Here is a 27,186-nt window from a genome sequence, read left to right on the forward strand (position 1 = left end):
AACAAGTATAATGTTAGGGGAACTGTTATGATTTGGGGCTGTTTGGTTTTTGGTTTCGGGTTTTTTCCTTATAGGTTTTTCACTGCTCAAGTTTTGAATCATGCTACTGTTTATTATTTTTCTGGTTATGTTTTAGTCTTGTTCATGTTTTGTCAAGTTTGGTTTTGTTTGTATATTAGAGTCTCTGTTTTTGCCGCAGCCACGTTTTGTTCGGTCTGTCAATTAGTTTATTCGGTTCACCTGCTCCAAGTTAATCTGTCTCCTTGCTCCACCTGGTTTTCACTCCATATATACACACCTGTTCAGTTAGTCATCGCGGAAACATTTCTCAAACCAAGTCTTGTTTTTTTTTTGATCATGCCATGACTGTCTCACCTGCCCTTTTGTTGTTTTGTTCCTGCCTCCTGCTGTGAGTGAGTTTTTTTATTAAACCTTTTTGCACTTACCATCACGCTGCCTGCTCGTCTGCATTCTGGGGTCCTATATCTCGCAAGCCTTAACAGGAACAAAAAACACATAAATTTCTTACAGTTTAAGTTTAGCACATTAATAAAATGCAAGTAGAGGTTCCCCCTGCTGGAAGCTTTTTAAGTTTGTTTACAAAGAGAATGCGCCTTCAGACAACTCTGGAACTCTCTGCCCCCTGACCTACAAAACTTTACCTCTCTCACTGTTCAAAACTGGTTTGAAAACCCATGTCTTTAGATTAGCCCATCCTTCTTAATTTACTCAGGTGAATTTTCTATTTTAATCTTTGATTTGTTTTTGTACTTTGTAACTTAATATTTGATTTAATTGTATGTTGGCTTTTAAGTGTCTGAAAGGTGCTTTTAAATAAAATATATTATTGTTATTTTTATGATCGTTATTATGATTACTTAAAGTCGTTTGGCTAAAACTAAATATTCAAACTTTGCTAATGATTTTGTTAATAATTATTAATAGTTGCTAAAAGCCAAACCGATCATTATTTCACAATAACTATTACTACTACAGTTAATAATATTAGCACAATAAATAATGGAAATAAATACACACAACAATAAACATCAAAAGAAAGGAGTGCAGTTCAATTTGCATACAGAATAATCAAACATGTAAACATTTTATCAAATTTATAGCCTAGACAATTAAAAGTGTGTTTAATATTTTTTTTTTTGAGTGACAAAATATTTGCATACATTTTGGCTTATCGGTTGCTTTTGTATACATAACAAGTAGAACAATTATTGTACATGTACAGATCACCAGATGTCTTTGCAGGATTTCTCCAAGTGGTACAGACTGTTGTTACAACTACCATTTCTGTTGATTCCTTTAGTTGCCAGAAAGTACCTTTCAAGTCCATCTACAGCACATGGATAAAGAATCTTGATGGAAACACGTCCCAGTTCACAAGTCCCTTCCCAGACTGTGTATCTCATCCAGGACAAAGTCCAAATCTTGCCTGTTCACCTGAGGGCTGATGACCACCATCCGGAAAAAGTTTGCCTTGTCCCCATGCTTCTGATATCCAATCATCATGCTACCCGACTTCATCATGCGCTCCTTAACTACTGGCGCCACCTGCAGGTGAAAGTGAGATTAGCTTTTTGTTCAATGTTCTTTCACAGTCTCTACTGATTTACGGATGTTTACTCTTTATCAGACTAGTTTCAGCAGATTCTTGTTTCATGACTGAAGTTGTGTTAACACTAAACGGCTTTCAGTCTTTACAGATGGGTTTCAGCAGATTTCTGTTTCACAACTGAAAGACTGGGGATTACATTCTTAACTTGCTGGGAAATCAAAGACCACAGGATTTATCAAGCAACTAAAGCCCACTGTACGCATCAAACCCCTGTGAAAACTCTCGTGAGAGCGGCAGTTTGAGACATAAACATATCAGTAAGTGGCAGTAATAGAAGATATTACATGCTGTTTTTCTGTTCCACTCCCCCATTAAACAGAAGAGCTGAAATTAAAGAGTACCCCACAAGTGAATATGATGTGGATAGTGTTGACTGCATCTTTTGTTATACTCATGTTGAGAGTTTGCACTTTTTTCATGTGAGGTTAAAAGTGGGTTTTAGAATTACTTTCAGTTTTAGCTTTAGTCTAAACTTGCCACAGATTTGTATCTTACCAAGCAACAACATAATCTTCGGGATGGATTGTGCAAATAAACATGTAGAATTTATGAATTTATAAAATAAATGTATTCTACCTCTCTTGACTAACAGATTTTTGTGCCAACTGGAAGTTTTCATTGACCCCAACTACTGCAGACTGATGCAAAACAACATGTTTCTCCAGCTTTGGCAACATGGTCCTGAGACATTAGTAAAAGGGGTTGTTATGTTTAACCATCTAAACTGCAGCTGCATGTGTACTAAAAAGCATGCTCTGCTCAATAATTCACTGTTCACCAACATGTTGCAAGGATTAAAGGAAGTGAAGATGCTGAAGCTAAAATAATCTTCACATGCCAATTTATCAGAAAGACTTCTTACAGCGTGTAGCTTTTTCCACAGCTCGGGGCAGTCCGGAACGTTCCTCAAACTTGGGGGAATGTACCAGAAGCAAACGTTTGCAAACTCAGGCTGTAAGTAGAATTTTTTTTCAAAAAGGAATATTTAAAACATGATACAAGTTGCTGATCTAATAAACATCACAGAATTGCTTTTACAAACAACTACCAAAGAAGATCAGTGATTAATCTGGAATTATGCCTGTTTTGGTTAAAAAAAAATTAAAATAAAACGCACCTCTATTACCAATCTGAATCCTTCTCTTTTTTTGATCTCTTGTGCAAGATACCTGCATGAAAAAGATTTATAATTAGAATTAGTCACAAATCAAATATTTGGGCACAGATACTACAGGCATAATCAATGAAGTAGAATATGCATTCGGATTAGGTTCGTTCGTCAGATTAAAAGTATCTTCAGGAATTATTAAACCTTTAAGTGAGTTTTTATTAAGACACATTTCTGTATTAAAGTGTTTTTTTCTTTTTAATTGGTCTGATAATATTCTAATCTTTTAAGAAATTAAATGTTGTATTTTCATTAGCTGTGAACAGAAAATCATCAAAATTAACAAAAATAACACCTTGATAACATCAGCTTGTGTGTATTTAATCTATAGAATGTGTTTCACTAAGTGAACTGAATTACTGAAATAAATAAATTTTATTCCAGTAACTCAGAATGAATCTTATTCAATAAATGAGAAGATTTTTAGTAATCTTCTCATTTATTGCAAGTATTTCTGCATCAGGTTTTAGTTCTCAGCCAGTGAAGGAAAATCTTTTCGCTTTTTTATTTGCATTAACTTGGAATTCCAGGTGTTGCACTGAGGCACTCCTAAAAACATCAAGAACGTCTAAATGGAGAAAATAAGTCTGTAAGGTGTTTCAAAATCTAAAAAGTGAGTCTGCAGGATGAAAAGACACTAGAATGTTACATGCCTTATCTAATTGATTTGGAGAAAAAAATTGAAAAATAACTGATTGCAAATAGAAATGTATTAGAGAGTAAAATGATAATAAGATGTCTACACAAATATAACATACCAACGTGAAACAATATCAGGATAAAGAAAATCACAACTGTGAAGCCTTACATCCTGTAAATGTCACTCAATAAGCCTTTATTTCTTGTGATTTTGAATATGGCCAACAGATAATGAAAACACCAAATTCAGTGCCTAAGAAAATTTGATTATTACATAAGATCAATAAAAAAGGAAATTTAAAACAGAAACGTCAGGCTTCTGAAAAACATGATCATTTCTATGCACTCAATACTTTGTTGGGCCTCCGTTTGCATGAATTACTGCATCAGTGCTGCCTGACATAGAGGACATCAGCCTGTGGTTCTGCTGAGGTGTACTGGAAGCCCATGTTGCCTTGATAGCGACCTTCAAGTCATCTCCATTGCTGGGTCTGGTGTCTCATCTTCCTTTTGACAGTATTGTATGAATTCTCTATGGGGTTCAGGTCAAGCGAGTTTGCTGGCCAATCAAGCACAGTAACATGAAGGTCATTGAACCAGTTTTTGGTACCTATATCAATGTGGGCAGGTGCCAAGTCCTGCTGGAAAATCAAATCATTTCCATAAAGCTTATCAGCAGAACAAAGTAGGAAGTCCTCTATCATTTCCTTGTACATGGCTGAGTTGACTGTGAACAGTGGACCAACAACAGCAGATGACATGACACTCCAATCTCTGATTGTGGTATCTTCACACTGGACTTCAAGCAATGTGGATTCTGTGCCTCTCCACTCTTCCTCCAGACTCTTCATATCCTAACAAAATGAAAACTTTACTTTCATCAGAAAATATGACCTTGAACCACTTAACAAAAGCCCAGTTGTATTTCCTCTTAGCCCAGGTAAGACGCTTTTGACGTCTCTGGTTCAGGAGAGGCTTGACATTTGTAACAAATGTGTAGGATTCGTCTATGTGTAGTGGCTCTTGATGCGGCGACTCCAGCCTCAGTCCACTCCTTGCGAAGCTGCCCCAAATTCATAAATGGATTTTGCTTAACAATCCTGCGGTTATCCCTTTTCCAAATGTACCTTTTCCTGCTATACTTTTTCCTTCCACTCAAATTTCTATAAATATCCTTGGATACAACAGATACTAAGACTAAGATACCATTAAGCTCAGAAAATGATTGCATATGGTTTGAGTTAATTAGCTTATTAGGGTGTGCCACCATGAGTTTGCAATGTTTAACTTTTTCAAAGCATTACATTTTTTTAGACATTGAATTATGTGTTTTCATTAACTGTGAGCCATAATAAACAAAAATAAAAAAAACAACAAGGAATCTATAAAATATGAATTTCACTTTCTGAAATGAGTGACAAAAAATATAAAATTTTTCACAACCTCGTTTAAATGTGGGCATCAGCACAGAAAGATGCTGTTTGCTCAGTAGTGCCAGTTCAAGAGAAGATTTTGCGTGTAGTCTCACAATTTATACAGTTTGTACAAATTTTGCATTTACAAATAGATTTATGAATTTGGCCATTAGTTTCTTTACACATTTTTGTTATATCCAATAGATTAGCAAATTAATCCTCCCAGCAAGGTTTTTTCTTTTGACTGTTACTTTTGCAGAACTTTTTTAAGGAACCATCCCAAACTCCCCTTTTCAGGACTCACTTGGCCATGGCAAGGGCTCTGTCCACCCTACGCCCCAACTCTTTGGTCCCCACAGCTTTCCACATGAGCCAGAACTTGAAAGCGTCTGGTTTCCTGCTGCACTGGACCGACTTGTCCCCAGTGTCGTAGCTCACATCGTAGAACTTGTCCTGCTGGAAGAGGTATGTAGCCCCCGCACAGTGGCAGCGCTGGAGGAGACACTAGTAAGAAGGAAAAAGAAAGAGCTTAAAGACTAATCCCCAAAATAATAGAAGAATCCTAGGGAGATAAAATACACTGCTCAAAAAAATAAAGGAAACACTTAAACAACATAATATAACTCCAAGTAAATCAAACTTCTGTGAAATCAAACTGTCCACTTAGGAAGCAACACTGATTGACAATCAATTTCACATGTTGTTGTGCAAATGAAAAAGACAACAGGGGGAAATCTTTGGTGATTATCAAGACACTCAATAAAGGAGTGGTTCTCCAGGTGGGGACCACAGACCACTTCTCAGTACCTAAGCTTTCTGGCTGATGTTTTGGTCACTTTTGAATGTTGGTGGTGCTTTCACACTCGTGGTAGCACGAGACGGACTCTACAACCCACACAAGTGGCTCAGGTAGTGCAGCTCATCCAGGATGGCACATCAATGCGAGCTGTGGCAAGAAGGTTTGCTGTCTGTCAGCGTAGTGTCCAGAGCCTGGAGGCGCTACCAGGAGACAGGCCAGTACACCAGGAGACGTGGAGGAGGCCGTAGGAGGGCAACAACCCAGCAGCAGGACTGCTACCTCTGCCTTTCTGCAAGGAGGAACAGGAGGAGCACTGCCAGAGCCCTGCAAAATGATCTCCAGCAGGCCACAAATGTGCATGTGTCTGCACAAACGGTTAGAAACTGACTCCATGAGGATGGTATGACACCGTGCAGGACGCTTGGCATTTGCCAGAGAACACCAGGATTGGCAAATTCGCTACTGGCGCCCTGTGCTCTTCACAGATGAAAGCAGGTTCACACTGAGCACATATGACAGACGTGACCTAGTCTGGAGACACCGTGGAGAGCGATCTGCTGCCTGCAACATCCTTCAGCATGACCGGTTTGGCAGTGGGTCAGTAATGGTGTGGGGTGGCATTTCTTTGGAGGGCCGTATGGCCCTCCATGTGCTCGCCAGAGGTAGCCTGACTGCCATTAGGTACCGAGATGAGATTCTCAGACACCTTGTGAGACCATATGCTGGTGCGGTTGGTCCTGGGTTCCTCCTGATGCAGGACAATGCTAGACCTCATGTGGCTGGAGTGTGTCAGCAGTTCCTGCAAGATGAAGACATTGAAGCTATGGACTGGCCCGCCTGTTCCCCAGACCTGAATCTGATTGAGCACATCTGGGACATCATGTCTCGCTCCATCTACCAACGTCACGTTGCACCACAGACTGTCCAGGAGTTGGAGGATGCTTTAGTCCAGGTCTGGGAGGAGATCCCTCAGGAGACCATCCGCTGTCTCATCAGGAGCATGACCAGGGAGGTCATACAGACACGTGGAGGTCACACACAATACTGAGCCTCATTTTGACTTGTTTTAAGGACATTACATCAAAGTTGGATCAGCCTCTAGTGTGTTTTTCCACTTTAAGTTTGTGTGTGACTCCAAATCCAGGCCTCCATTGGTTAATAAATTTGATTTCCATTGATGATTTTTGTGTGGTTTTGTTGTCAGCACATTCAACTTTGTACAGAACAAAGTATTCAATGAGAATATTTAATTGATTCAGATCTAGGATGTGTTATTTGAGTGTTCCCTTTATTTGTTTGAGCAGTGTAGAATGTTACTGCAACAAATAAATGCAGGTTATTGGCTCCACTGTTGAATTTCCTTTTTTTTATATATATGAGGTAATAAATGTGCTTTCTTACAGTCTTGTCTCGGACCAGGAAAGCTGAGCACTGCAGGGTAGCCATCAACATTTTGTGAAGGTTCCAGGCAACAGAATTGACTCTTATCAGGGACAACAGATACATAGTCAGCAGATTTAAAATCAAAATTTTAACCGTCAAAATCAATTTAAAATTCCAGTCGTTTCATGTAAATGAAAGTTTAAATTATTTTGAGTCGCCACTGACGCAGGTAAGAAATCCACTGATGCCAGTAAAGTTAAAAAAATCAATTTTGGCTCACAAAAAGTTTTAAATAGTTAATTTGAGATACAGCTATAAGTTATACATTTGACCTACAAAACATAATAGTAAAAATTACATAATATGCTGTGTAATGCATACCAACACCTCAGATCTGGCCTTTTACATACATTTAGTTACACCAAGGCTTTTCAAAAATGCCTTCATCTTGAGTTTAGATCTGTTTCAATCAAGATTTTGTCCCTGAGTCCCAAAACCTTCAGGATATGATAATTTTTAAGACCCGATCATGCTTTCGTGATCTAATCTGCATGCTTAAATGGCAAAATGTCCTCTAAAGTGAGCAATAACGAGTTAAACTCTCGTCGTAAGCCTGCGTTTAGAATCTTTACAAGTAAAACCTAGAAGGAATGGAGCTCACGCCAGCAACAGATGGCTTCATCTACAATAGTGACTGTTTTGGATTCTCTCTGAATTTGAAACAGGGTGGTTGAAATAAATATATACATTCTATTTTACGTATTGCACCCATTACTTTTGTGTGCAGCGTACAGTTTGCATGTTTGTCTACTTCTGTTTAAATTCCTAAAAAACCTTTTGTCTTGTTTTTCTCCACAGACTACATGTGCATCAGTTTAACTTAGTTGCTTCAAGAGTGTTTCTCCCACAACTCTGGAGAGATCCGGAGTGAGAAACCACAAAGACATCCAATGACACTTGTGACATTCATGTGACCCTATGGACTTCTATACCCAAAGGTGCTCACCTTTGGATGCCGTTTAATAAGTGCTTGTGCTTCTTAGACATGAGAGCACCTCCACCCCAGCATGCCTGAGGAAAATAAAACGAAAAATAATGATGATGTAATCTGCTATACAGGCCCCGGGAAGTAAACCAGTAAAGCAGCTCACATCCACATGCAGCCACAGGTTGTGCTTCTCGCAGATGTCGGCAATCTCTTCAATAGGATCAAAGGCGCCAAACACTGTTGTTCCAGCTGTGACATTGACGAAGAAAGGAACTGCACCCTGAAGAAGGACATACGTGCCGACATGCACATACACTACCGGTCACAAGTTTTAGAACGCCTTTCTCATTTAATGGTTTTCTTTATGTTTATGACTATTTACATTGTACGTAGATTCTCACAGAAGGCATCAAAACAGTGAATGAACACATATGGCATTAAGTAGCACTCGAAAAATTGCATTTTATATTTTATATTTCTTAAAGTAGCAGCCCTTTGCTGAAATATTAACCTTTAACCGTCTCTCACTGAACCTCTGGGAAGTTATTTCAAGACTTTTTGGAAAACCATTCCAGGTGACCACCTCATGGAGCTCATGGAGAGAATACCAAGAGAGCAAAGCAGTAATCAAAGCAAAGGGTGGCTATTTGGAAGAATCTAAAATATAAAAATTGAAATGTTATTTCACACTTTGTGTTTACAGTATAATTCCATGTGTATTTATTCAGTTTTGTTGCCTTTGGTAAGAATCTACAGTGAAAATAGTCTTGAAAATAAAGAGACTCATCATGTGAGAAAGTGTATCATTGACCATTGACCGGTAGTGTATGTTAAAAATACTCAGTATTGACACCCAGCACATATAAAATAATCACAATAAATAAACCCTAAATAAGCAGAAGCCTCACCTCACGTTTTGCCAGCTGTATTTTTTCTTCAAGAGCAGATGGGATCATCTTTCCCCTAAAATACAAGGAACATTTAGTGTATGATAAAATATATGAGGCCGTACTTTTAAGACAATGTTTTTTCCTTTGTCATTGTCGTGACTTGTCTAAAAGACAAGTCTAAAAAAACTAACACTATTTTACCAGGAGCAAGCTTCCTTGTCTGACAGTAAAATAATCAGCCTACTGCACATTGGAACAAATAACATTGTCCTAACATTACTTAAAGAAAGTAAGACTGTTTTGTACAATAAGCACATTTAGGTGAACTACACCTCTATTTAGCTTGTGTTTTGTTTTACAGTGCCATGTAAAAGTATTTACTCCCTTACATATTTCTTCTGTGTTCGTTTTGTGTCACACTTGAATGTTTCAGAGAATCACACACATTTTAATATTAACTGAAAATCAACATAATCAGGCTATTTTAACTTTGTTTTTGTCTTTAAAGATCATTCTGTGACAAAACAGAGTAAGAACCAACACTTAAAAGAGGGTAAAGAGGGTCAGGAAGAGCTTACCTGTAATCAGAAGGCACAACATAGACATTTTTAGTGCCAAGTCCCAGCAAAGCTGCAGCTTTAGAGATGGAGTAATGAGCCTGAAAAATATGATACAGTTTAGAGATTAAATCCTTTTAAATTGGCAAAAGGACAACTGAATAACTCTCATATACACTACCAGTCAAACGTTTGGGCACACCTTCTCATTCAGTGGTTTGTCTTTATTTTTATTCCTATCTCTGAAAACTCCTTTAAGACTTTTGGAAAACCATATCTTATGAAACACATTGAGAGAATGCCAGGGCTGTGCAAAGCAGCAATCAGCGCAAAGGGGGGCTATTTAGAAGAATCCGAAATATAAAAGATGTTTTGAGCTATATAATTCTATATACTTTTGCTTCATAGTTTGGTTCAAGTTATGTCTTCACTATGTAAACTACTTTTCTCACCCTTGTTTCTCCAGTTCACTTATTGAAAGTTCAGTTCACTTGTTCAACAACATCTAAAACTTCACTTCACGCAGATTAGTTGGCAGTTTTTCTTTAGCAGTTTTCAGCTGACAATTTTGCTACTTTAGGATATCAGTTGAAATTAGTACTTTTTATTCATTAAAATGTCTTCAAATGTTTCATTTCTTTAGTAATCTTAATCTTTTAAAGCAAATTTCAACAGGTGGGCCAGTTGATTTAGCAAGTCTTTTTGGCCCATTTTTCCAGACAGAACTGGTAGAACTGAACCAGGTTTGTAGGAAACCTTGCTTATACATTTTCTTAGCTCCGAATTCAAATTTTTCTGTATGAACAATACCAGTAACAATATCAATAACTAATTTGGTGGTATGATTAGGGTCACTTTCTACTCCAAAAAACTATTTCCGCCCAAGGTTTAACTTCCAGGCTGCTCTGATATTTCCACATAATATGCTTTTCTCATGACGCTATTTATTTTGTGAAATGCACTGGTCGATCCTTCATCAAATTACTTAAATAATTTGATGCTGCCACCTCCGTACTTCCGGTTGGGAAGATATTCTTGGGCTTGCAAAAATTTTTACTCTAAATGTTATGATGGCCATTACGAACAACCACTTCAGTCAGTCAGTCAGTCAGTCATTTTCGACACCGCTTCTTCCGTAGTGGGTCGCGGGGGAGCTGGTGCCTATCTCCAGCAGTCTATGGGCGAGAGGCGGGGTACACCCTGGACAGGTACAAACACTTAAATTTTTGTTTTATCAAACCACAGAGCATGTTTCCAAAAATCAAGAACCGTAATTTGGCTTACTGTGTTGGTTTTGGAGTAATGGCTACTTTCATACTTGAGTGGCCTTTCAGCGCCTCTCAGTACAGGACTTGTTTTACTGTGAATAAGGACTCTTTCTTACCAGCTTCAACCAGTATCTTAAGTCTTTTACTTTTGGTGTGGGGGTGAATTGAATGTAATCTCAAGGACACATAACCCATCTCCATCCTGACCATTTTGATGTCTGAACAGTCCTATTGTGTCTAAAAGTTTATATAAATATTTGAATAGATGAACGTGGAACATTCAGGCAATTGTGTCTAAGGATAAACCAGAATCGTGGAGTTCGACAGTTCTGATATCTTAGAGGATTTCTTTTGATTTCCCATGATGTCACACAAGGAAGCAGTGTGTTTAAAATGTTGTCTTAAAATACATCTGCAGATGTGTTTCTATTTAAACTCAAATGTTGAAGGTCAATCACATACTTACAGAGCCATGACATCATCATCTGTCCTTTCCCTAACTGTTTAAAGGGAGAGTAGTCTTAGGCCCTGTTTACACGTCTACATGACAACGTTTTAATTACAATCTTTGTTCACACGGCAACAGTAGAGAAATGAAAATTGTGTAATTGCTCCGCCATGGCACTAGTAGGCGGTATGTTCTTTCAAACTCAACAACATGCAAAAACACTTTCAGCTTACAAAATAAGCGCTTCGTTGTTAAACCGTCATAATATTAAAAATAGTCAGCACCACAAGTACTCTGCAATCCACCCTTGTTATTGTTGATATCTTCATCTTCTTATGGTTTAAAACTGGTTGGCAGCTGTTAGTTGTGTGCGTGTGCATTAATTTCACCTGGTCGTGCACCTGTGAGTTTCTGTAACTTGGCGGACTGCGCACTGTGTTACACACAGAATTAACGATGTTGAAGGTGCAAACTTTTCACGCACAAATGAATCACTTCTTCATGAACAGAAGGGAGAGTAACAGAAAAGAAAAACAACAAATAACAAAAGGTAAAAGAAACATAATATGAGTTGATAAGAAATAATATTTTTGACATTGCACGCAGCCATTTTTGGTGTGTGACGTCAAGCGTCTCGTCTCTCTTTAATTACATTTTCACTGGTTATGTAGCATACTGCCCCCTGTGTTTTTGAAGAATAGTGCATCAACCTCAGTGTCAAGTATAAATGCCTACGGCACGCTCTCCTGCCATCTACGGTCTCCAGGACTCCCTGAAGCATGATTATAACTGAGCCTTTAGTGAATTCAAACTTATGACTTAAAGAAAGTAATACAATTTTCACTGGCATTTAGCAAGCAAAAACAGTTTTGGTGATGCTACCTGACGTCAGACAGGAAAATTTACTTTGTTTTAATGTCTGACAGTGAGGAAAAAAAGTTGACTTTTTTCCAGTGTGTAAATATCTGTTTTTAACTGTATTTGCCTATGAAACCACATGGAGAGGTAATGACAAAAGTACTGAGGTGGCAGTATTAGTAGTATTAGGTTGATAGTGCTGCAATGTATGTGAAGTAAAACAAATATAATCTAAAGCATACATTTTTTAAAGTATAAAGTTTCTGTAAAATCATACCTCCTGAGATGTTAGCATGACCAGTCGTGAAGAAGAGTAGATTCCATTCTCTTTGAAATCTGGACAGTAACTATACCGTGCTAAGTTTACAGCATACATGTTGGACATTGAACCACCTGGAGGAAAAAATACACCCAGGAAGATTAGCTTTCATCAAAAAAGGAATAGAAATTAATTTAAAGACCTTTCTTCATGCCAAAACTCAAATTATTATGATTCAATATATGACAGAAAAAATGCTGACGTGTGCACCTGGATTAAAGAGTCCATCTCCCCCGTCCTCCCATCCAATCAGCTCCATCATCGTTCTCAGCACAACATCCTCCATCAGAGTGAAGACTGGGGCCACCTCATATGTGTACCTGATGGAAGTGATATATTCACTGAATGTCATGAAATAATGCCAGGGTCAGCTAAGTATGTGAAAAGAATCAAGCATTGATAGTGAGACCTAACATTATGCTAAATCACTCACAGGCTGGTTTTTATTGCCTCAGTAATGAAACTTGCCACCATAGAATGAGGCTCCATCCCTGCAAACAGCTGGTTGAAGAAACGAGGATGACCTATTGAGATTGAAATGAGCTTCAATTAAATGTATTTGTAGTGTTCTGGTGAAGCTTACTGAGGGATTTGGCACATTTTGCAGACATGTCTCTAAGTCTGAAACACCAAACTAATGTGGCGACTAGTGACCAACTAGTGACCTAGTATACCAGAACTTTGTTTTTCAGACTGACCACCATACAGTATCACCATGTGTACTCAGTGAATCCAAAATGTCCAAAGGCTATCCTTCTAAATTACTTTTTGCCTGTGCAATGCTGTAAAAAAGTATTTGCTTGTTTTCTCCCACAGTGTTTTTTTTTGTCAGGTTGCTAAAGAACCCAATAAAACATCTAATGCACTGCAGACCTCACTTGCCTTAGCTCAGTGCTTAACCATGCCCAGTGAATGGCTGACAAAGACCTAACCCATGATAAGTTTAGTGTAGATGTAGCGCAGCTGTAAAACCCAACAAGGAGGAGGAGGTTTCAGCCTTTTCCTCCATCATCATTGGAAATGTACCGTATAATCAACCCAATCCCATAAATGAATTTGAGTGCTTTGACTTTAACTTTAAGATATATTGATCAAAGTAATTTTGGAGTCTGTAAAAAGCCAGGATAGGGCATGGTGGGTAGTGGTAGAGCGGTCGACCCATATACCGAGGCTTCAGTCCTCAACACAGCTGTCCCTGGTTTGAGTCCTGACCCCGGCAACCTGTGCTGCATGTCTTCCCCCTCTCTTCACCCCACATCTTGTCTGCCTACCTTTAAATTACAAAAAAATAAAGGCCACTAGTGCCAAAATAAAAATAACCCAAGATATTCGATTCAGTTTTATCCTGATGTTTATGTTATTAAATGCATGAAATGATAAAACAATTTCATTCAGTTCAGAATACTTACTAGTTTTGACGCTGTATCTGATGGCGTCCTTGCAGCACTGCAGTATCTTGGACTCAGACTCTCCTGTATCTTTCAGCTCAAGATCCAACAGCTCTTTTAGCTGCTCGGGGGAGCGCCACTCACAAACCTGTTCAACAAAGGCAAGATGTTACTGTCAAAGAAGTTAAATGTCAACAAACATGAATGCTTTTTATATTTTATAGTGTAGCCACTGTACACAGCAACAAATTGCTAAGGAGCAGCAAGGATTTAGTTTTACCTTTTCTTTGACGTTTGTTCCTTTTTTCACTGCCTCTTGAATAATCATGTCCATGGCTTGTTGTATGAAGTTCTCTGCTGCCTCCATGTCCACAGCAGCACTCAAATAGCATTTTTCTGGATTTATCAACTCTCCTACAGTGATTTGGCCTTTAAAATAAATCACAGCCAAATTCTAGTAAATTTATGTAATCAAAGGTAGTAAATACTACTGATTCTGGATCAGCCAATTGATCCAGTATCAGTATTGGGCCTGCTACTGATCAGATCTGATGTTATTCAAACATTGGACATCATGTGAAAGTCACTGATCCAAACAGTGGTGTGTTGCTGCAGGTCATTATCACTAATTTTACAAAGTTTAGACTTACAACCAAACAATTGTTGCACACAGAGATAAAATAAGCAGTGTAATCTCATACACTGAAAAACAGATGTTTCAAATTTATCTATCCATGCAGAGTTGCAGGGATTTATTGCCTATCTCCAGCAGTCATTAAGTGAGAGGCCGTGTACACCCTGGACAGATTGTCAATTCATTAAAGAACCGCAAGGCCATCTCCCAGTGCACCCACCATCTGCAGGGATCCATGAGGGACCGGTGATGAGAGGATCGGGCAGAAGTCAAAGGCGGAGACCTCGAAGACCCAATCTCTGAATACCTAAACTTGCTCTAGGAACGTTGAATGTCACCTTGCTCAGGAGGAAGGAGTCTTAGCTTGTGTGGGAAGGCGAGAAATATCGACTAGAAATAGTCATGCTCACCTCCACGCACAGCGTGGGCTCTGAAACCCAGCTACTTAACAGAGGACTGACTCTCTTCTACTCTGGAGTGACCCGCGGGGAGAGACGGCAGGCTGGGGTGGGTTTGCTTGTTGCTTTCCAGATCAGCCATCTAGTGTTGGGGTTTATCCCGGGGGATTAGTGGGTCACACCCTGCACCTTTGGGTTGGGCAGAGGTCTCTGACTCTTGTTTTGGCTTATGGTCTGAGCAGCAGTGTGGAGTACCTGGCCTTCTTGGCATCCCTGTTGGATGCTGGACAGTGCCCCTCTCGGGAACTCCGTCATTCTGGGACTTTAACGCCAACATGGGAAACGACAATGACACCTGGAGGGGTGTGATTGGGAGGAATGGGAGGAACTCCCATCTTCAGGAGAGCTTTTACAAGATTCAGACGGAAGTTGGGGACATAGGGTACAAGTAGACTATGTTCTCCACCTCTATGTCAATGTTGCCACCCATAGTTGTCGCTGTAAGGTCTGCAGTGCCTGTCACGGCAGCAATCCCCGAACCCTGTGGTGGACACCAGCAGTAAGAGATGCCGTCAAGCTGAAGAAGGAGTCCTCTTAGTTCTGGCTGGCTTGTGGGACTCCTGAGGTAGCTGACGGGTACCGTGAGACTAAGTGTGCCGTGGCCCGGGCTGTGGCAGAGGCAAACACTCAGGCCTGGGAGAAGTTTGTTGAAGCCATGGAAGACTACTAATTGGCCTCAAAGCATTTCTGGCAAACTGTCTGGCGTGTCAGGAAAGGGAAGCAGTGCTTCACCAACATTGTTTACAGTGTGGGTGGAGAGCTGCTGACCTGCATGGGGGGCATTATTGGGCAGTGGAAGGCGTACTTTGAAGATCTCTTCAATCCTGTCATCATGCCTCACCTGGTGGAAGCAGACTGGGAGCTCAGAGTTGGACTCGTTCATCACCCATGCTGAAGTCACAGAGGTGGTCAAAAAGCTCTGCGATAGCAAAGCTTTAGAGGTGGATGAGATCCACCCTGAGTCCTAAAGTCTCTGGGTGTTGTGGGGCTGTCGTGGCTCAACATTGCATGGCGGTTGGGGACAGTTCCTCTGGACTGGCAGATCGAGGTGGTGATCTCCCTTCACAAGGAAGACGTCTCCCCCGGGAAGTGTTCCAGACACGTTCAACCAGGAGGAGGCCCAGGGGAGGACCCAGAACATGCTGGAGAGACTATGTCACTTGGGTGGCCTGGGAACGCCTCAGGCTTCCCCCAGAGGAGGTGGAGGAGGTGTCTGGGGAGAGGGAAGTCTGGGCATCTCTGCTTAGACTGATGCCCTTGTGCCCCAGTGCCAGATAAACGGAAGACGACAAGTAAAAGCATGAGTACTTTTAATCTGACAAATTAGCCTAATCGGAATACATCAGAATCAGAATCAGAATCAGAAAAGCTTTATTGCCAAGTACGTTTTTGGACATACAAGGAATTTGTTTTGGTGTAGTCGGTGCAATACAATACAAATTAAACAGTATAAACATATCTACAATATAATATAAATATATGTGCACAGTTTTAAGTGAGTGAGAGTAAATATAGAGCAGTATAAGATGCAAGAGCAATACAACAGTGCAGGTGATCATTGTGCAAGTATGGCAGTGCAAGTAAAGCAGGAGTCCATGCTGAACGTTAATGTAACGCATAGAGTTACAGGTTACAGGTGTCCTGTCAGCAAAAACAGGGGGGGTGTGGGGGAAAGGGAGAGTGTCAGGGTGGTTTCCGGGCTTTGTTAACCAGGCTGGTGGCAGATGGGAAAAAACTGTTCTTGTGGCGTGAGGTTTTGGTCCGGATGGACTGCAGCCTCCTGCCAGAGGGGAGAGTCTCAAAGAGTCTGTGACCAGGGTGGGAGGGATCAGCCAGAATCTTCCCTGCCCGCTTCAGGGTCCCGGAGGTGTACTGTTCCTGGAGCGACAGTAGACTGCAGCCAATCACCTTCTCAGCAGACCGAATGACACGCTGCAGCCTGCCCTTATCCTTGGCTGTAGCAGCGGCGTACCAGATGGTGATGGAGGAGGTGAGGATGGACTCAATGATGGCTGTGTAGAAGTGCACCATCATAGTCTTTGGCAGGTTGAATTTCTTCAGCTGCCACAGGAAGAACATCCTCTGCTGGGCTTTCTTGATGAGGGAGCTGATGTTTGGCTCCCACTTGAGATCCTGGGAGATGATGGTTCCCAGGAAGCGGAAGGATTCCACAGTGTCAATTGTGGAGTCACAGAGGGTGATGGGGGCAGGTGGGGCTGGGTTCTGCCTGAAGTCCACAACCATCTCCACTGTCTTTAGAGCGTTGAGCTCAAGGTTGTTCTGGCTGCACCAGTCCATCAGATGGTCCACCTCCCATCTGTACGCGGACTCGTCACCATCAGAGATGAGTCCGATCAGGGTGGTGTCGTCCGCAAACTTCAGAAGCTTGACAGACTGGTGACTGGAGGTGCAGCTGTTGGTGTACAGGGAGAAGAGCAGAGGAGAGAAAACACAGCCTTGGGGGTAACCTGTGCTGATGGTCAGGGAGTCAGAGACGTGCTTCCCCAGCCTCACGCGCTGCTTCCTGTCAGACAGGAAGTCAGTGATCCACCTGCAGGTGGAGTCGGGCATACTCAGCTGGGAGATTTTCTCCTGTAGCAGAACTGGGATGATGGTGTTGAAGGCAGAGCTGAAATCCACAAACAGGATCCTGGCATAGGTTCCTGTGGAGTCCAGGTGCCGGAGGATGAAGTGAAGGGCTAGGTTGACTGCATCATCTACAGACCTGTTGGCTCTGTAGGCAAACTGCAGGGGGTCCAGGATGGGGTCGGTGATGTCTTTTAGGTGTGAGAGCACAAGGCGCTCAAAGGACTTCATCACCACAGAGGTCAGGGCGACGGGTCTGAAGTCATTAAGCCCTGTGGTCCTTGGCTTCTTGGGAACAGGGACGATGGTGGAGGACTTGAAGCAGGCTGGCACATGACATGTCTCCAGTGAGGTGTTAAAAATGTTGCGTTGATGGAGTGGGGGGCTTTCGGCTTGTCGTTGGTGATTTGCTTGAGCCCTTTCCAGACAGACGCAGAGTCGTTGGCTGAGAACTGATTTTGGAGCTTCTCAGAGTACAGTCGTTTGGCCTCTTTCACAAAACTGCCGATGAATAAAAGTCCCTGTTTTTCCCCAACAACAGTTGTAGTTCCTCAATTTTGTTGGGAAGTGAGCGCACGTTAGAGAGAAATATTCCAGGTAACGGTGTTCGTAGTCCACGCTGGCGAAGATGTACCAGCACCCCAGCCCTTTTCCCTCTCTTCCGGCGTTTCACCGCGTGAACAAAGGTGAGTGCACCTTTGACCAGAATGTCCAAAAATTCCAGAGCAGTAGGCAGAAAAGTGGGAAATAACTCCTCTGGTGTAGTAGCCCTGATGTTCATGAGTTCTTCTCTGGTGAGAGAGCTCCGGGTACCATCACAGAAGACCTTTTTAAAGCAAAAAACAAAACAAAACAATGCGCACCAACACGCCGAGGCGACCATCTGCGGCGCCATCTTGGATACATATTCTAATTTATTAAATATGACTGTATATAAAGTTGTGGTGGAACAAAACATAAAATTACTGCACAACTGAATTGGTGCCAACAATCTAAACTGATACTTCTAAAAAAAAATCCCATTGTCAAAGACGGGCATGCATATAGGGTAAAATGTCCTAGCTGTGGCTAATATTAACATTTATTATCATCCAAGTTTGTTAAATTCTTTGGAGAGATAGATAGAAAGTTAATGACTATGCAACTTCATGGATTTTCCTAGATAGGCAAAACAGCTGAATTTGACTATGTCTACATGATTGGACTGTAATGACTATATGTGAGATGTTGGGGTGTGGAGTGAGTGATCAGCTCAGACCAACAGTCAGACTCAGAGGAACGACACAGAGACTCTTTCTATTCGCCCCGAGGGTAATCACACTGATCTGCAGTGGACTACAGAGGTGTGATTACCGACGGAGTTTATTTGATACAGCAAAGTAAACAGACATATCAGGTTACAAATAGGGGTGCTAGACATGTCAGGCAGAGTTCAGAGAGTGGAAACAGAAACAGGAACAGAAACAGGAACAGAAACAGGAACAGAAACAGCTGATTCTACTTGTGAGGCCAGCTGCACACAGAATGTTCCAAGGCATAGGCTTCTCAGAAATGCAAACAGAAATACAAGTGAGTGATAATATGTGATAATATATACATTCAACCTAACAGTATATTAATTTGATCTGTTAGTTTTGTAAAGTGTATCAGATTACATTTGTTGTTAATCAGCGATCTATAAATAAACTGAATTAAACCGACTTTAATTAATCAATTAGTAAGGCAAGTATTACATCATTTTAATATACAGATATATTGTTCCTAAGTGATTTGTACATTGTGTCACCAGAAACAAGAGCAAAAGCAATATTCTGCTTGCAAAATAAGTCTTATTAAAAAATAAGACTACTGAGATAAACCCAACCCCCCCCCCCCTTCCCATTTCAGCTTACCATAATCAACCCAAAAAAACTTAATCAGATATGTACACCCATATTCATAACCAAAAGCAAAAAAATCACACTGACAGGAACCTTCAGTTAGGCAAAACCTCCAAGTTTGAAAAATAGGAAAGAAAACATTGCCATTTTTGGTAAAATCTGTGTGTAGATACACGTAAAGTGTATTTAATTTTCTCAAGCTTTAAAGAAAACATCATATCTTTAACCCACAGGGATATTGAAAGACATTTATCAGACTTCCAGTGCAACAATAAAGAAAGTCTAGTGATTAAAGATGAAAAAGCAATAATATCCTTTTGAGCAGAATTTAGTGCTAAGGTAGAGTTGAGGATACCAAATATGGCCACAAATGGACAAGGGTGCAAATTTACTTTAAGAACATAAGAAATAATTGAAAATAATTTAGGACAGAAAAAGAACATATGGCCAAGATGACATGGAGAGCCTTTGCATTTATCCCATGTATCCATAACGTCCAGGTAAATCTCAGAAAGCCTAAAGTTTGAGAAATGAACCCTATGTACAACTATGTACAACTTTAAATTGAATCAGACTAAGACGAGCACAAGAGGAAGTCGATTGAATTCTGTCAATGGCGTTATCCCAGAGCTCTTCTCTCAGCTGGATTCCCAACTTATTATCCCATGCAATTTTAATTTTAACACTAGAATCAATCCTTAGAGTTAGAATAAAACTATAAATCTTTGAAATCAGGCCTTTCTGAAGCGGATTATATGCAATAATTTTTTCCCAGGGCTTTTCAGTGGGAACAGGAGGGAAATTTGGGAAACATTTAGAGGCGAAATTCCTCATTTGTAGATAACGAAACAAATGTGTACCAGGTAAATTATATTTGGAAGACAAATTAGCAAAACTATCAAATACCCCTGATGTGTACAGATTTCTTATTTGTTTTATACCTCTATCATACCAAAACTGAAAAAGATGGATCCGAAAGAGACGGAGGAAACAAATGGTTGTTAATCAAGGGGCAGCAACAAACTTAAAACACCTTCTAAATTGAAACCAAATTTTCAGCGTATTAAGAACAACTTGGTTATTAGTGTATAAAGAGGGTTTTATAGGTAAGGAAGAAAACATTAGACCCGCTAATGAGGACCCAGTACAAGAAGATAGCTCCAATCTGCACCAAGGCAAACTGGACAATTTTAACCAATAACAAATTTTTTGTATGTGAGCAGCCCAATAGTATGATTGAAAATCAAGTCCTCCGCTGAGTTTGCATCTTTGCAGTAATATCTTACGAACCCGAGGAGGTTTCCCTTTCCAAATAAAGCCACAAATTAACCTATCCAAGGAATCAAAAAAGTATTTTGGCAGAAAAAGAAGAATGGACTGAAATAAAAAAAGAAATTTAGGTAAAATATTGACGACATTAATCCTACCCAAAAGGGAGAGAGGAAGATTACGCCAGCTGTGGATATATGAAAATGTTTTTGTAATAAGAGGGGAGAAGTTAGCTGAGGCATTTATACCAAGATACTTAAATCCTGAGGGACTAAGTTGAAAAGGAAAGTCAAAGTGTTGAAGACCACAAGCAGCAGTATAGGAAAGCAATCATCTTTCTTCAAATTCAATTTATAGACAATGGGGATAGAAGTAGCTGGATTGGATACATTTAGCAACAAATCATCTGCATATTAAGACAATTTGTGTTCTGTACCATTTCAAAAAATCCCACCAAATGAGGGGGATGCACACAATGCGATTGACAAAGGCTCAATTGCAATGGTGAAAAGTAAAGGCGACAGAGAGCAGCCTTGGTGTGTTCCACGACCTAGAGGAAAATAATCGGAGAATATCTCATTGGTATGGACACTAGCTCTGGGAGATGTGTAGACAACAAGTGTAGGAAACAAGTTTATCACCAAACCCGAACCTCTTAAAAACCACAAACAAGTATTCCCACTCCACCCTGTCAAATGCTTTTTCAGCGTCGAGGGAAATTACTATTTCGGGTAGATCTGAAGAATGCTTTGACTAGATTATATTGAAAAATAATTGACGTCCTTTGACAAAGCCGTTTTGCTCTTCAAATATAACTGAGGGCAGGACTTTCTCCAAACAAGAAGCAATCAACTTGGCCAGCATCTTTACATCAGCATTTAACAAGGACAACGGTTTGTAAGAACCACATAAAGTTGGGTCTTTGCCTTTTTTGTGAAGTAAAGCTATAGTAGCTTTGTCAACGTTGGAGGTAAAGTCTTGTGCTCTAATGATTCGTTAAACATAGCCAATAGTAGTGGTGCCAATTTTTCTATAAACTTTTGATAAAATTCAATGGGAAACCCATCAGGACCAGGGGCTTTATTTGACTGCATTGCTTTTATTGAATTTATTACTTCCACAAGGCTGAGTGAAGAATCCAAGCTCCTGGCAGTGTCCACATCAAAAACAGGAATAGAAAGACTTTGAAGAAATTCTTCCATTTTATTTTTGTCTGTGGGAAATTCTGATGAATATAAAGAAGAATAAAATGATTTAAAAGTGGCATTAATTTCAGTTGGGCGTTTTGAATACTAGATATTATTCGAGAGCTGACCTGATGTCGTAGCTGATGTGCCAATAAACGACTAGCCTTGTCGCCATATTCATAATATGAACCTCGACTATATAATAGTAAGCGTTCCACTTCTCTGGTAGAAATTATATCAATTTCTGATTGAACACCCATACGCTCTTTAAATAATTCAGATGAGGGATTTATGGCATATCTTTAATCAAGCTTAGCAATGGCAGTTGCCAATTAAATTAGCCTTGAGTTGTGTCTTTTATTAGAAAAAGATGTGTAATAAATTATTTGTCCTCAGAGATAGGACTTAAGTGTCTCCCATAGCAATGAATGAGAATTAAAGTCATTCTTATTAAACAGCAAAAACTCATCAATTGCATTAGAAATAAAGTTGCAAAATTCTTCATCTGCCAATAAAAGAGAATTAAACCGCCATAAAGGCCGACTACGTTTGTGGGAAGTTAACTTAATATCTAATAACAATGGTGTGTGGTCTGATATCATTATACTCAAATAATCAGAGGTAACTACATGTGCATTGAGAGTCTGGTCGATAAAAAAATAATCAATTCTGGAGTAGGAATGGCGCACCTTAGAAAAAAATGAAAAATGTTTACTGGTTGGGTTTCAGGATCTCCACGGGTCAACAAGGCCACTCCGCATCACGAAATCAGAGAACGCTTGAGCCATCAAAGATTTAGTTAAATTACGGGGATTGGATCGATCTAATGCTGGGTCAATGACACAATTTAAGTCACCCCCCAAAATTAGCAAATGAGAATCCAAAAACGGAAGGCTGCTCAAAGATCTATTTGCAGACTCAGCATCATCAATGTTTGGAGCATATATGTTTACCAATAGAACTTTTTTCTGAATCAATATACCAGCAACTATCACATATCTACCATTTTTATCAGCTACAACATCAGTGGGCGAAAATGGCACTGTTTTACTAATCAAAATAGCAACCCCCCCTTGATTTGGAATTAAAATCTAAATGAAAAACCTGACTCATCCAAGGGCATTGTAATCTGCTATGATCCTTAATCTGAAGATGAGTCTCCTGTAAGAACACTACAGATGGTTTTAACCACTTTAGATGGGAAAAAACTTTTAATCTTTTGACCGGGTGTCCCATGCCCTTGATATTCCAGCTAATGAAACGAAGAGATGTGCCTGGTCCTGCCACAACAGGATCTACAGTGGTGTTAGCCATTCCGGTAAATGAAAATAAAATAATGATAAAAAATAAATAAAACAAACATAAATAGCTGAGATGGACCCCCCAAACCAAAAAACAAAAACAAAAACAAAACCCCATAACAGAACAACACCCAAAGTCTTCATAAAAACACAGAACAGTGGAGACAGCAGTGCTATACAAAACCGTTATTCTCACTTACAGGTGAACTCGGAGATAGAGCAAAGCAAACAGATGCGGAAGTATATAAAAACGGGTTAACAACTCCTGCCAACCTCACAATTGTTGTAATATGTGCATTATTTTACTACTTTAAGACTATTTCTTATATTGTAACCCTCATCCAAACTTGATTGAGAACCACAAAACACCTATGCGATGAAGAAATATACTGGATAATACTAAATATCATCATAACTTATAGGGGCTCTCAAGGATTACTAATATTTTGCCGAACACAAAATAATCATACCTTTAACATCCAAGTGATATAAATAAGCCTCAAGACTGAATAAAAGTAAAGAATTATGTACAGGTCCTTCTCAAAATATTAGCATATTGTGATAAAGTTCATTATTTTCCATAATGTAATGATGAAAATTTAACATTCATATATTTTAGATTTATTGCACACTAACTGAAATATTTCAGGTCTTTTATTGTCTTAATACGGAGGATTTTGGCATACAGCTCATGAAAACCCAAAATTCCTATTTCATAAAATTAGCATATCATTAAAAGGGTCTCTAAACGAGTTATGAACCTAATCATCTGAATCAACGAGTTAACTCTAAACACCTGCAAAAGATTCCTGAGGCCTTTAAAACTCCCAGCCTAGTTCATCACTCAAAACCCCAATCATGGGTAAGACTGCCGACCTGACTGCTGTCCAGAAGGCCACTATTGACACCATCAAGCAAGAGGGTAAAACACAGAAAGAAATTTCTGAACGAATAGGCTGTTCCCAGAGTGCTGTATCAAGGCACCTCAGTGGGAAGTCTGTGGGAAGGAAAAAGTGTGGCAGAAAACGCTGCACAACGAGAAGAGGTGACCGGACCCTGAGGAAGATTGTGGAGAAGGGCCGATTCCAGACCTTGGGGGACCTGCGGAAGCAGTGGACTGAGTCTGGAGTAGAAACATTCAGAGCCACGATGCACAGGCGTGTGCAGGAAATGGGCTACAGGTGCAGTATTCCCCAAGTCAAGCCACTTTTGAACCAGAAACAGCGGCAGAATTGCCTGACCTGGGCTACAGAGAAGCAGCACTGGACTGTTGCTCAGTGGTCCAAAGTACTTTTTTCGGATGAAAGCAAATTCTGCATGTCATTCGGAAATCAAGGTGCCAGAGTCTGGAGGAAGACTGGGGAGAAGGAAATGCCAAAATGCCAGAAGTCCAGTGTCAAGTACCCACAGTCAGTGATGGTCTGGGGTGCCGTGTCAGCTGCTGGTGTTGGTCCACTGTGTTTTATCAAGGGCAGGGTCAATGCAGTTAGCTATCAGGAGATTTTGGAGCACTTCATGCTTCCATCTGCTGAAAAGCTTTATGGAGATGAACATTTCATTTTTCAGCACGACCTGGCACCTACTCACAGTGCCAAAACCACTGGTAAATGGTTTACTGACCATGGTATCACTGTGCTCAATTGGCCTGCCAACTCTCCTGACCTGAACCCCATAGAGAATCTGTGGGATATTGTGAAGAGAACGTTGAGAGACTCAAGACCCAACACTCTGGATGAGCTAAAGGCCGCTATCAAAGCATCCTGGGCCTCCATAAGACCTCAGCAGTGCCACAGGCTGATTGCCTCCATGCCACGCCGCATTGAAGCAGTCATTTCTGCAAAAGGATTCCCGACCAAGTATTGAGTGCATAACTGTACATGATTATTTGAAGGTTGACGTTTTTTGTATTAAAAACACTTTTCTTTTATTGGTCGGATGAAATATGCTAATTTTGTGAGATAGGAATTTTGGGTTTTCATGAGCTGTATGCCACAATCATCCGTATTAAGACAATAAAAGACCTGAAATATTTCAGTTAGTGTGCAATGAATCTAAAATATATGAATGTTAAATTTTCATCATGACATTATGGAAAATAATGAACTTCATCACAATATGCTAATATTTTGAGAAGGACCTGTATTTACAAAATCACAGTCAACAGCCAGGGCTCAATAAGAACGGAAGGAGCTCACCCAGAAATCAAAGTCTGAACGTATTGTTTGGCGTCCACGGATGCGGAAATCTCCTTCACAACTCCCTTGTAAGTAATGCGCAACTGCGCTGGGTAGAAAGGTCTGTACCTGATCCCTTCAATGCCATGGAGTAGCTGCTTGACCTTGTTGAAGGCCGCCCAGGCCCGGGCAACCTTAGCAGTGTTATCCGGAAAGATTGAGAGTTGTTTTCAAACCGGCGATGTCATCAGTACAGCCCGTAAGTGCCTCCTCCACATCCACCACAGTAGCCATTAGCTTACCCAGCTTAGCTTCGGTAGCAGCATAGTCGCTTACTAGCTGCATTTTCACGGTTTGTAACTCAGCTTTAATGGATGACAGCGCATCTCCAAGAACCTCTTGCAGTTCCTTCTTAATATTTCCGGCGATGTCTTCTTTCAAGGAAGACAGTAGCTCGAGTTTTAGGGAGTGGGCCTCCGGATTCATCTGAGTTGGGGCGGGTTCGTCACCTGGAGCTTGCGGCACAGAAGCCGAGGCCTGAGAGCACGGCTTCAGTTGCGTCTGGATAGTGCGAGATTTTCCCCTTCCTGACATTACGATGTGGTGCAAAAGTATATACTCAGGTCCAGAATACAAAAGCGTAGAAAAAAAGGCTTGGGTTACAAAGAAAAGCACAGCGGCATAAGAATTTTTACCGAAATTGGCAGGAGCTACAAAGCCCACGTCCTACTCCATTGCCCGCTCAACAGCGCGACCCCCTCCCCACACACACACTTTATTTCTTGATTACTCTATATTACTTCTTTCGTTTTCACAGTAGAGTTCGGCAACCATTTTAGTTGTCATGTTTAATATTTAGCAATGTTCCAACATTGTAACTTTCACTTTGCACCAGGTGTGCAGTAAATATTAAATAAATTATGCAGCCATTATTTAAAAGAGTTCTGTTTCCGTAACAGTTTTGCTTTTGAGTCAGGTATTTTGGGTTCTCACAGTCATCAATACCAACAAAACCTACTACATTCTTCTGACTCAGATTTATTCTTTAAGGATTTTTTTTATTCTGTATGACATTTGTAATAGTTTCTTCATAAATGGTTTGTCCCTGTGAATAGATTGTATTGCATCATATTTTTATTCTGCATGGTGATCTGCAGTCATTGAGTTTGCACTAATTTGCACCTTCAGTTGGGGTGTTTATTTGTGTATTGTAGCATTTGGTAAAGTGTAAGGGCCATTTTTGTACGTGTGTGTGTGTGTGTGTGCGTGTGCGTGTGCGTGTGTGTGTGTGTGTGTGTGTGTTGAAGGAATCATACAGGTGCTTATGATTCCATCAATTCTGGAAAAGGTATCAGCTGTTTGATACTGACACACTAAGAACTTCTGTTGTTTTTTGAAACGAGCTCTTATCCATCTATAAGACTTGTGACGTAATCAAGTCTCTAACAGATGGAAGCAGCCAGCTGATATGGTTTGCACTACAACACATGATAATTTTATCATATAGGTCTGTAGTAAAATCCTTTTGCTAACACATAACTTAACACATACCATAGCTAACACATAAAGGATTTTCTACTGACTTGCATAATAAGATTTAAGGATTTTTTTTGTGTACCATATTCAGTTAAACCTTTGCAGGATTCCACAAATTTAACTGCAAAAATCTTGAAATGCAATATGACATCGTTTTAGCAGCTTATATTTTGTGAATTTTCATTAATTATGACATTTGAGTAGATTTTAATTTCAACATTATTTGATACTGTTTTGATGCGAGCCAAGAAAATCAACTGATTAAATAAAAGAAAAAACTGAAATAAAAAATCTTTGTAAATGAAAAAAGTGTTTCATAGAACTCACCATTCATGTGTTTCTCCATGTTTTGTTCAATTGATATGATGTAGCTGAATTCTGTTGCCTGCAGCTCAAACCCATACAGTAAGA

General features: G+C 40.1%; 1 protein-coding gene across 1 annotated transcript; it reads right to left on the reverse strand.

Annotated features, from left to right (window-relative positions):
* Positions 1 to 1,125: 1,125 nt before the first annotated feature.
* On the reverse strand, positions 1,126 to 27,186 carry LOC124865642 (acidic amino acid decarboxylase GADL1-like). The gene is made up of 15 exons (XM_047360902.1): positions 27,103 to 27,186; positions 14,031 to 14,179; positions 13,772 to 13,898; positions 12,796 to 12,886; positions 12,573 to 12,682; positions 12,321 to 12,436; positions 9,491 to 9,570; positions 8,931 to 8,985; positions 8,186 to 8,302; positions 8,041 to 8,105; positions 7,053 to 7,134; positions 5,157 to 5,356; positions 2,748 to 2,799; positions 2,493 to 2,582; positions 1,126 to 1,566 (listed from the first exon to the last, which is right to left on the reverse strand). The coding sequence occupies exons 1-15, from the start codon at positions 27,119 to 27,121 to the stop codon at positions 1,393 to 1,395; spliced, it is 1,527 nt and encodes a 508-aa protein (XP_047216858.1). The 5' UTR covers positions 27,122 to 27,186; the 3' UTR covers positions 1,126 to 1,392.

The sequence above is a fragment of the Girardinichthys multiradiatus genome, chromosome 3 (genome assembly GCF_021462225.1).
Source record: "Girardinichthys multiradiatus isolate DD_20200921_A chromosome 3, DD_fGirMul_XY1, whole genome shotgun sequence".
In the NCBI taxonomy this organism is placed as follows: domain Eukaryota; kingdom Metazoa; phylum Chordata; class Actinopteri; order Cyprinodontiformes; family Goodeidae; genus Girardinichthys; species Girardinichthys multiradiatus.

Bases quoted from the DNA above. Each gene is read 5' to 3' on its own strand.
- LOC124865642 (XM_047360902.1), bottom strand. The intron at 13,899-14,030 runs GTAAAACTAAAT...TTTGTTGAACAG, and splicing joins GAACAAACGTCAAAGAAAAG to GTTTGTGAGTGGCGCTCCCC. The intron at 2,583-2,747 runs GTGCGTTTTATT...TTCTACTTACAG, and splicing joins GATTCAGATTGGTAATAGAG to CCTGAGTTTGCAAACGTTTG.